Raw genomic sequence first — 10,983 nt, forward strand, 5'->3', positions numbered from 1 at the left:
AATTTTTCATGGGAGTTATGTTCCTCATTCTAAGGAGGAATGAAGTATCCACAAATGTTCATCCTTCTTGATTTTCTTCTGTTTTCCATAATGTTGCACAAACATTCTTATCTCAGTGAAAAACACCAGGTTGGATGCAGTGGTAGATAGTTATCGTAACTATCTTTGGAAACTTTCTTATAAATTTGAACTATAAACTATGCACATTAGACAGCAATGTCCTTTTCCTCCCGTCTTCCCAAACATGATGATACCCACCCTATGCTTCATTTGTAATTGAAATATTTTTTTCAGAATCCAGTAACCTAAGGACATTATTGCTATGTGGCCAGAAAAACCTTTTCTATCTCAAAAATCTCCTTTTGGTTAATCAAAAGATCTAAGAATAAATAAGTAAGCTATACATTCATGAAATGCAAGGAAATCACATATTTAAAGTGAGTACTGATCACATGCTTGCACTGGCTCTCACACAAACTTATGTTTCTAGAATTCTTTCATTTTTAATGACTTACAACTTCTTATGAGCTTATTTCTCTTTTGTTTTTAATTACTATGCAGAAACAGGGCTTTCTTTTGCTATAATTATCTATATTATAAGTCATTAAATATGAAAAAGTCTAGAAACATGAAGTATAATAAAAATCAAGCATATCTTATATTTTGTGGAAATATTTTTATTGATGTACACTTGTTGTATCAGGTGCTTTACTATGTTCCTCTCTACTCTCTGTTTACTCTGTTCTCTCTAACTTCCCTTACTACCTTGCTTGTCTGTCTGTCTGTCTGTCTATCTATCTATCAATTGTCTGCCTGCCTGTCTGTCTGTCCATCTGTCTGTCTACCTACCTACCATGCAACATATTCACACTCTTTCCCTTCTTTCCCCCTGCCCACTCTTTAATGCCTCTCCACTGAACTAGTGCCTATTCCTCCCCTTTCTTTATCTCTAAATACAGAGTCAGCATGTGAGAGAATATATTGCAGTATTTTTCTCTCTGCATCTGGCCTGTTTCACAACGTAGAGATCCCCTGCTGCATTTGTTTTCCTGCTCACATCATGATTATTCCTTATTGGTGAATAAAAATCATTTGTGCATGTTTTCCACATATGCATTATCTATTCTCTTGATGGATGTTTAGATTAGATATATTGCTATTATGAATAGTATAAAAATAAATGTAGATGTGACAGTAAAAGAATCAAATATATCATTACAAATTATGACCAATGTCTTAGTCAGGGTTTCTATTCCTGTACAAACATCATGACCAAGAAGCAAGTTGGGGAGGGAAGGGTTTATTCGGCTTACATTTCCATAGTGCTGTTGATCACCAAAGGATTCAGGACTGGAACTCAAGCAGGTCAGGAAGCAGGAGCTGATGCAGAGGCCATGGAGGGATGTTCTTTACTGGCTTGCTTCCACTGGCTTTCTCAGTCCACTCTCTTATAGATTCCAAGACTACCAGCCAAGAGATGGCACCACCCACAAGGGGCCCTCCCCCCTTGATCACTAATTGAGAAAATGCCTTACAGCTGGATCTCATGGAGGCACTTCCCCAACTGAAGCTCCTTTCTCTGTGATAACTCCAGCTGTGTCAAGTTGACACAAAGCTATCCAGTACAACCAATTAATAGGTTTTAGAGAAATTAGTAGTGGTCTTAGTTTTCTTTCTTTTTTTTTTTGTCATTAGAAGCTACTTAAAAGAAATAAAACTCTTTAAAAAAGGATATAATATAGTTGGTGGTAGACAATTTTACCCTAATATTAACAGTTAATTTATTGGAAATGTATTATATAACAGGTATTTTATGAATTATTTCTATTTTAAAAAACAATATAAGAAAATAAGTACTATTATTTTATCTCTGTCCTTCGTTAGGGAAACTGTTGTCTATACATTTGAAGGTTTACGACCTTGCTGAAAGTCTTACTTCCCTATTTTAGAGATGCCTTTACAATTGACCGTCTCCCAAACTCATCTTCTGTTTACTATGCTATGCTTCTAACTAAATAAAGATAATACAAACAAAAAACTAGTATTTTGATGTGGGTTTTTCTGTTAGTATAATTTCATTATAATCACCCTTTAAAAATTAAAGGATTTAATGTATAGAATCAATTAATCCTGATATTTTAACTTTAGAAGTACAACCATGTAATTTTTTGTTGGCTTGAATTTTCTCTCCTTTTGTTTACCTTTCACTTTTCACTATGTAGGGAGACTAATTTCTTTCTTTCTTTCTTTCTTTTTTTTTTTTGTGTCATTGTGTGCAGGTTATGTGGGTGTGTAATTTGTGCCGAAAACAACAGGAAATCCTCACTAAATCAGGAGCATGGTTTTATAATAGTGGGTCTAATACACTGCAGCAGCCTGATCAAAAGGTTCTTCGAGGGCTTCGAAATGAGGAAGCCCCTCAGGAGAAGAAAGCAAAACTGCATGAGCAGCCCCAGTTCCAAGGACCCTCAGGTGACTTATCGGTACCTGCGGCTGAGAAAGGCCGAGCCCATGGGCTCACAAGACAGGATTCTATTAAAAATGGATCAGGAGTGAAGCACCAGATTGCCAGTGACATGCCTTCAGACAGGTAAATGTTTTGTTTCATCTCTAGGTACAGTTTGTTGTTTCTGTCTGTGTTTCTCGACATCTATCCTTTTGTGGGTCTGGCAATCGAACTTGGGTCATCAGACTTGCGTAGCATATGCCTTCTCCTGCTGAGCCACCTTGTTGACCCAAACATAGACTTTATAATATTCATTCCAAGCGGAAATAAAAAATATGAAATGTTTAACCATCAGTGAGTTGATTAAATGTTATATCCATGATGTTCAGGATTGAGGTATGACTGGTTTAATGTATTTATATTTGATATATGCAAGATTATAAAATAGATTTCCCAGAATAAAGAGATGAATTTAAATAGGACAGCTTTTGTTGCTGCTGTAAATTGCACCCTTCCTACTGGATATATCAGTTTTTTACTGTAGTCTTTCTTGAGTAAAGGCAGAGGCTATTTCTTGTGTTTTATAGGCATTTAGAGTCACACTAATACTATTTGTGGCTATTGTGAAGGGAATTGTTTCCCTAATTTCTTTCTCAGCCTGTTTATCCTTTGTATAAAGGAAGGCTACTGATTTATATGAGTTAATTTTATATCTGGCCACTTTGCTGAAGTTGTTCATCAGCTGGAGATATTCTCTGGTAGAATTTTTGGGGTCGCTTATGTATACTATCATATCATCTGCACATAGTGATACCTTTATTTCTTCTTTATCAATTTGTATCCCGTTGATCTCTCTTTGTTGTCTTATTGTTTTAACTAACATTTCAAGTACTATATTGAATAGATAGGGAGAGTGGGCATCCTTGTCTTGTCCCCGATTTCAGTGGGATTGCTTCAAGTATGTCTCCATTTAATTTGATATTGGCTGTTGGCTTGCAGTAAATTGCTTTTATTATGTTTAGCTCTAGACCTTGAATTCCTGATCTCTCCAATACTTTTAACATAAAGGAGTGTTGTGCTTTGTCAAATGCTTTTTCTTCATCTAAGGAGATGATCATGTGATTTTTTTCTTTGAGTTTGTTTATATAGTGGATTATGTTAATGGATTTTCATATGTTAAACAAACCTTCATCCCTAGGATGAAGTCTACTTGATCATGATGAATGATGGTTTTGATGTGTTCTTGGATTCAGTTTGCAAGAATTTTATTGAGTATTTTTGTATTGATATTCATAAGCAAGCTTGGTCTGAAATTCTATTTTTTTGGGTGGGTCCTTGTGTGGTTTAGGTATCAGAGTCACTGTGAGTTCATAGAATGAATTTGGTAGTGTTTTTTCTGTTTCTATTGCATGGAATAGTTAGAGGAAAATTGTTCCAGGTCTTCTTTGAAGGTCTGGTAGAATTCTGCACTAAACCCATCTGGCCCTGGACTTTTTTTGGTTGGGAGGTTTTTAATGACTTCTTCTATTTCCTTGTCTGATATGGACTTGTTTAGATAGTTTACCTGCTCTTGATTTAACTTTGGTATGTGGCATCTGTCTGGAAAACCATCCATTTCATCTAGATTTTCTAGTTTTGTTGAGTATAGGCTTTTATAGTAGGATCTGTGGATATTTTTAATTTCCTCCATTTTTATTGTTATATCTCCCTTTCATTTCTGATTTCATTAATTTGGATATTGCCTCTTAGCTCTTTAGTTAGACTGGCTAGGGGTTTATCTGTTTTTTGATACTTTCAAAGAACCAGCTTTTGGTTTTGCTGATTCTTTGTATTGTTTTCTTTGCTTCTATTTGGCTGATTTCGGCCCTGAGTTTGACCATTTCCTGCCTTCTACTCCTCTTGGATGAGTTTGCTTCTTTTTGTTCTAGAGCTCTCAGGTGTGCTGTTAAGGTGTTAGTGTAAGATCTCTCTAGTTTCTTTACCAGGGCACTTAGTGCTATTAACTTTACACTTAGTACTGCTTTCATTGTGTCCCATAAGTTTGAGTATGATATGTCAACGTTTTCATTAAATTCCAGGAAGTCCTTAAATTCTCTCTTTATTTCTTCCCTGACCAAGTTATCATTGAGTAAAGAGTTGTTAAGTTTCCACGTATATGTGGGCTTTCTGTAGTTTTTGCTGTTATTGAAGATCAGCCTTAGGCCATGGTGATCTGACAGGATGCATAGTATTATTTCAGTCTTCTTGTATCTGTTGAGGGTTGTTTTGTGACCAATTATATGGTTGATTTTGGAGAAGTTACCATGAGGTTTTGTTTGTTTGTTTGTTTTAGGGTGAAATGTTCTGTAGATGTCTGTTAAATCCATTTGGTTCATAACCTCTCTTAGTTTCACTGTGTCTCTGTTCAGTTTCTGTTTCAATGACCTGTCCATTGGTGAGAGTCGGGTGTTGAAATCTCCTATTATTGTTGTGTGGTGTTCAATATGTGTTTTGAGTTTTAGTAATGTTTCTTTTATGAATTTGGGTGCTCTTGCATTTGGGGCATAGATGTTCAGCATTGAGACTTTCTCTTGTTGGGTTTTCCCCCTTGATGAATATGAAATGCCCTTCTTCATCACACTTGATAACTTTTTGTTGAAAGTCTATTTTATTGGATATTAGGATGGCAACTCCTGCTTGTTTTCTGGGACCATTTGCTTGGAAGACCTTATTCCATCCTTTTACTCTGGGATAGTGCCTTTGTTATTGAGGTGTGTTTCTTGTATGCTGCAAAATGCTGGATCTTGTTTGCATATCCAGTCTATTAGCGTATGTCTTTTTATAGGTGAGTTGAGTCTATTAATATTGAGAGCTATTAAAGAGAGATGACTGTTGGTTCCTGATATGTTTGTTTTTGTAGGTGGATTTACGTGCTTGTGGCTCTCTGCTTTTGACTCTGTTGTGAGATGCTTACTATCTTGTCCTTTCTTTGGTGCAGGCTGGAGTGTTCCTTCCAGAATCCTCTGTAGGGCTGGGTTGGTAGATAGATACTGTTTGAATTTGGTTTTGTCCTGGAGTATTTTGGTTTCTCCGTCTATGTTGACTGAGAGTTTTGCTGGGTATAGTAGCCTGGGCTGGCATTTCTGTTCTCTTTGAGTCTGCATGACCTCTGATAAGATTCTTCTGGCTTTCATAGTCTATTGAGAAGTCTGGTGTAATTCTGATAGGTCTACCTTTGTATTTTACTTTACCTTTTTCCTTTGCAGCTTTTAATATTCTTTATTTGCTCTATGCATTTAGTGTTTTGATAATTATGTGATGAGAAGATTTTTTTTTCTGTTCCCATTTATTTGCTGTTCTGTAGGCTTCTTGTGCCTTTATGTCCATCTCTTTCTTTAGGTTGGAGAAGTTTTCTTTTATGATTTTTTGTTGAAGACATTTTCATGTCCTTTGAACTGGGAATATTTGTTCTCTGTTCCAATTATCCTTATATTTGGTCTTTTCATTGTGTCTTGAATTTCCTGAATGCTTTGGATTAGGAGTTTTTTCTGTTTTCCATTTTTTTTGACAGTTGTGTCAATATCTTCTATGGTATCGTCTAAACCTGAGATTCTCTCTTCTATATATTGTAGTCTGTTGGTAATACTTACATCTGTACTTTCTGACCTCTTTCCTAGGTTTTCTGTTTCCAGGTTTGCCTCCATTTGTGTTTTCTTCATTATTTCTACTTCCACTTTTAGGTCTTGGGTTGCTTTATTCAATTCCTTCACCTGTTTACCTGTGTTTTCCTGTATTTCTTCCAGTGAGTTATTGATATTCTCCTTAAAGGACTCTATTATCTTCATGAGATAAGATTTTAGGACAGATTCCTGATTTTCAGGTGTGTTGGTGTATTCAGGGCTTGTTGTGATGGGAGAACTGGATTCTGATGATGCCCACATATTTTGGCTTCTGTTGCTTATGGTCTTGAGCTTGCTTTTTGCCATCTGGATATCCCTGGTGTTTGTTGATCTGGGTGACTGTCTGGACTCTGCCTCTTTTGTCCTGGTTGCTTCAGGTCTCCTGGTAGGTTTGCAGTCCTAGCTGTATCAGACCACCTGTAGAGCCTTCCAGTTGGGGCTCTTCACAGGGGCAGAGAAGCTGCTGATCTGTTGTTGTGCTGCCTGCATTAGATCTCCTGGGAGGTCTTCACATTGTTGGATCTTCAGTGGAGCAGTCAAGCTGTTGTCCAACTGTGCTGAGTGCAGCTGAACCTCAACTGCTTTGAGAGCAGAGGGTCCTTAACTACTCAATTGCTCTGAGTGCAGCGGGTCCTCTAGGATGGATTGGGATATGGAGTCTTCATGGGAACAGACCAACTAGGGGTAAAATTATCTCTTGTCTTGTTTTGACTGTCAGTTGATCTCAACTAAAGAGTTCTTGGTGTTTGTTGGTATTTGAGCTCGTTTATGCATTGAAGAATCCAGCACTTTCAGTTCTGCAGTTTTGTGCCTATCTTTGCAAGATTTCTAAGCAGGCTTGTTACTTCTGAATTTGTAGCATTTGACATCACCCTAAGTCCAGATATGTCAAGAGTCTCTGGAATGTGCAGATGTTTCCATCTGTAAGAGTCAAGTGCAATCTGCTAGTGTCAGACTTAGTGGCCAAAGGAATAATTGCCTTCTCTCTCTCTCTCTCTCTCTCTCTCTTAATCAGATATTTTCTTTATTTATATTTCAAATGTTATCCCCTTTCCCCCCAGAAACCCCCTATCATATCCTCCCTCCCCCTGTGTCTAAGAGGATGCTCCCCCACCAATCCACCCACTCCCACCTTCCTGCCCTGACATTTTACTACAATGGGGCATTGAACAACCTCAGACCCAAGGGTTGCTCTTCCCACTAATGTCCAATAAGGCCATCCTCTGTCAAATATGCGACCAGAGTCATGGGTCCCTCTATGTGTACTCTTTGGTTGGAGGTTCAGTCCTTGAGAGCTTGGGGGTGGGGGTCTGGCCGGTTGACACTGTTGTTCCCCCCCAAGGGGCTGCAAGCCCCCGCTGCTCCTTCAGTTTCTTCTCCAACTCCTCTATCAGGGACCCCACACTCAGTCCAATGGTTGGCTGTGAGCATCTACCTCTGTATTTGTCAGTTTCTGACAGAGCCTCTCAGGAGACAGCCTTATCAGACTTCCATCAGCAAGTACTTCCCAGCATCCACAATAATGTCTGGGTTTGGTGAGTTTATATGGGATGTATCCCCAGCTGGGGCAGTCTCTGGATGGCCTTTCATTCAGTCTTTGCTCCACACTTTGTCTCCATATTTCATCCTGTGAGTATTTTGTTCCCCCTTCTAAGAAGAACTGAAGAATCCATACTTTGGTCTTTCTTCTTCTTGGGCTTTATATGGTCTGTGAACTGTATGGTGGGTATTCCACCATCTTTGCCTAATACCAACTTACCATTGAGTACATACCATGTGTATTCTTTTGTGACTGAGTTACCTCGCTCAGATGATATTTTCAAGTTCCATCCATTTGCTCGAGAATTTCATGAAGACATTGTTTTTAATAACTGAGTACTATTCCATTGTGTAAAGTACTACATTTTCTGTATCTATTCCTCCGTTGAGGGACATCTGGGTTGTTTCCAGCTTCTGGCTATTATAAATAAGGCTGCTATGAACATAGTGGAGCATGTGTCCTTATTACATGTTGGAGCATCTTCTGGGTATATGCCCAGGAATGGTATAGTTGGGTCCTTAGGTAGTAAGTACTATATCCAATTTTCTGAGGAATTGACAGACTGATTTCCAGAGTGGTTGTACCAGATTTCAATCTCACCAGCAACGGAGGAGTGTTCCTCTTTCTCCACACCCTCGCCAGCACCTGCTGTCACCTGAGTTTTTGATCTTAGCCATTCTGACTGGTGTGAGGTAGAATCTCAGGATTTTTTTTTTTTTTTTTTTTTTTTTTTGATTTGCATCTCCCTGATGACTAAGGATGTTGAACATTTCTTTAGGTGCTTTTTGGCCATTTGAGTTTCCTCAGTAGAGAATTCTCTATTTATCTCTGTTCCTCATTTTTAATGGGGCTATTTGGTTCTCTGGAGACTAACTTCTTGAGTTCTTTGTATATATTGGATATTAGCTCTCTATTGGATGTAGAATTGGTAAAGCTCTTTTCCCAATCTGTTGGTTGATATTTTATCCTATTGATAGTGTCCTTTGCCTTACAGAAGCTTTGCAATTTTATGAGGTCCCATTTGTTTATCCTTGATCTTAGAACATAAACCATGCCCTGTGCCCATGTGTTCAAGACTTTCCCCCATTTTCTCTTCTATTAGATTCAGTATATCTGTTTTTTTGTGGAGGTCCTTGATTCACTTGGACTTGAGCTTTGTATAGGGAGATAAGAATGGGTCAATTTGCATTCTTTTACATGTTGACTGGTTAGTCTGGCTAACGGTTTATCTATCTTGTTGATTTTCTCAAGAACCAGATCCTGGTTTTGTTGATTCTTTGTGTAGTTCTTTTTGCTTCTACTTGGTTGATTTCAGCCCTGAGTTTGATTATTTCCTGTTGTCCACTCCTCTTTGGTGAATTTGCTTTATTTTATTTTATTTTATTTTTTTTTATAGCTTTCAGGTGTGCTGTTAGCTGCCAAGGTATGCTCTCTGCAGTTTCTTTTTGGAGGCACTGAGAGCCCTGACTTTTCCTCTCAGCACTGCTTTCATTGTGTCCCATACATTTGGGTTTGTTGTGCCTTCATTTTCACTAAATTCTAAAAAGTCTTTAATTTCTTCCTTGACTAAGTTATCATTCAGTAGGGCATTGCAGCTTCCATGTGTATGTGGGCTTTCTGTTGTGCTGTTGCCATTGAAGACCAGCCTTAGTCCGTGGTGATCTGATAGGGTGCATGGGATTATTTCACTCTTCCTGTATCTGTGGATACCTGTTTTTATTACTGATTAATGGTCAGTTTTGGAGAAGGTGCCATGAGGTGCTGAGAAGAAGGTATATTCTTTTGTTTTATGAGGAAATGTTCTATAGATAACTGTTAAATGCATTTGGTCCATAACTTCTGTTAGTTTCACTGTTTCTCTGTTTAGTTTGTGTTTCCATGATCTCTCCATTGGTGAGAGTGGGGTTTTGAATTCTCCCACTAATATTGTGTAAGGTGCAATGTGTGCTTTGAACTTTAGTTTCTTTTATGAATGTGGGTGCCCTTGCATTTGGAGCATAGATGTTCAGAATTGAGAGTTCATCTTGGTAGATATTTTCTTTGATGAGTATGAAGTGTCCTTCCTTATCCTTTTTGATAACTTTTGGTTTAAAGTCGATTTTATTCAATATTAGAATGGTTACTCCAGCTTGTTTCTTGGGACTATTTGCTTGGAAAATTGTTTTCCAGCTTTTTACTCTGAGATAGTGTCTGTCTTTGACACTGAGGTGTGTTTCCTGTATGTAGGAAAATGCTGGGTCCTGTTTATGTATCCAGTCTGTTTTTCATTGTCTTTTTATTGGGGAATTGAGTCCATTGATATTAAGAGATATTAAAGAATAGTGAATATTTCATCCTGTTATTTTTGTTGTTAGAGTTGTTATTATGTTAGTGTAGCTATCTCTTTCTGAGTTTGTTGAAAGAAAATTATTTTCTTGCTTTCTCTAGGGTGTAGTTTCCCTTCCTGTGTTGGAGTTTTACATCTATTATCCTCTGTAGGGCTGAATTTGTGGAAAGGTATTGTGTAAATTTGTTTTTGTCACGGAATATCTATGGTAATTGAGAGTTTTGCTTTGTATAGTAGCCTGGGCTGGCATTTTTGTTGTCTTAGGGTCTGTATGACATCTGCCCAGTATATTCTGTTTTTTATAGACTCTGGTGAGAAGTCTGGTGTAATTCTGATAGGTCTGCCTTGATATGTTACTTGACCTTTTCTCCTTATTGCTTTTAATATTCTTTCTTTGTTTTGTGCATTTGGTGTTTTGACTATTATGTGATGAGAGGAATTTCTTTTCTGGTCCAATGTATATGGAGTTCTGTTTTCTTCTTATATGTATATGGACATCTCCTTTTTTAGGGAAGTTTTCCTGTATAAGTTTTTTGAAGAAATTCACTGTCCTTTAATTTGGGAACCTTTGTTCTCCTGTATACCTATTATCCTTAGGTTTGGTCTTCTCATCCTGTTCTGGATTTCCTGGATGTTTTGGGTTATGAGCTTTTTTAATTTTGCATTTTCTTTGACTGTTGTGTCTATCTTTTCTATGGTATCTTCTGTACCTGAGATTCTCTCTTCTATAACTTGTATTTTCTTGGTGCTACTTGCATCTATGACTCTTGATCTCTTTCCTCCTATGTTTTCTATCTCCAGGGTTGTTTCTGTTTGTGATTTTTTTTATTGTTTCTATTTCCATTTTTAGATCCTGTATGGTTTTGTTCAATTCCTTCACCTGTTTGGTTGTATTTTCCTGTAATCCTTTGATGGATTTTTGTGCTTCCGTTTTAAGGGCTTCTACCTGTTTACCTGTGTTCTCCTGTATATCTTTTTTTTTTTTTTTTTTTTTTTTTTTTTTTTTTTTTTT

At 37.5% G+C, this 10,983-nt stretch overlaps 1 protein-coding gene across 37 annotated transcripts in view; it reads left to right on the forward strand.

Annotated features, from left to right (window-relative positions):
* Window positions 1–10,983, forward strand: part of Rims2 (regulating synaptic membrane exocytosis 2) — a 498,312-nt gene that overhangs the window by 144,735 nt on the left and 342,594 nt on the right. For all 37 annotated transcript variants that reach the window (XM_029547766.1, XM_029547754.1, XM_029547763.1 and 34 more), the window contains one exon: window positions 2,280–2,590. In XM_029547766.1, coding sequence (XP_029403626.1) covers window positions 2,280–2,590 — 311 coding nt within the window. The remainder of the gene's footprint in view (window positions 1–2,279; window positions 2,591–10,983) is intronic.

Source organism: Mus pahari, chromosome 17 (assembly GCF_900095145.1).
Source record: "Mus pahari chromosome 17, PAHARI_EIJ_v1.1, whole genome shotgun sequence".
Lineage (NCBI taxonomy): Eukaryota > Metazoa > Chordata > Mammalia > Rodentia > Muridae > Mus > Mus pahari.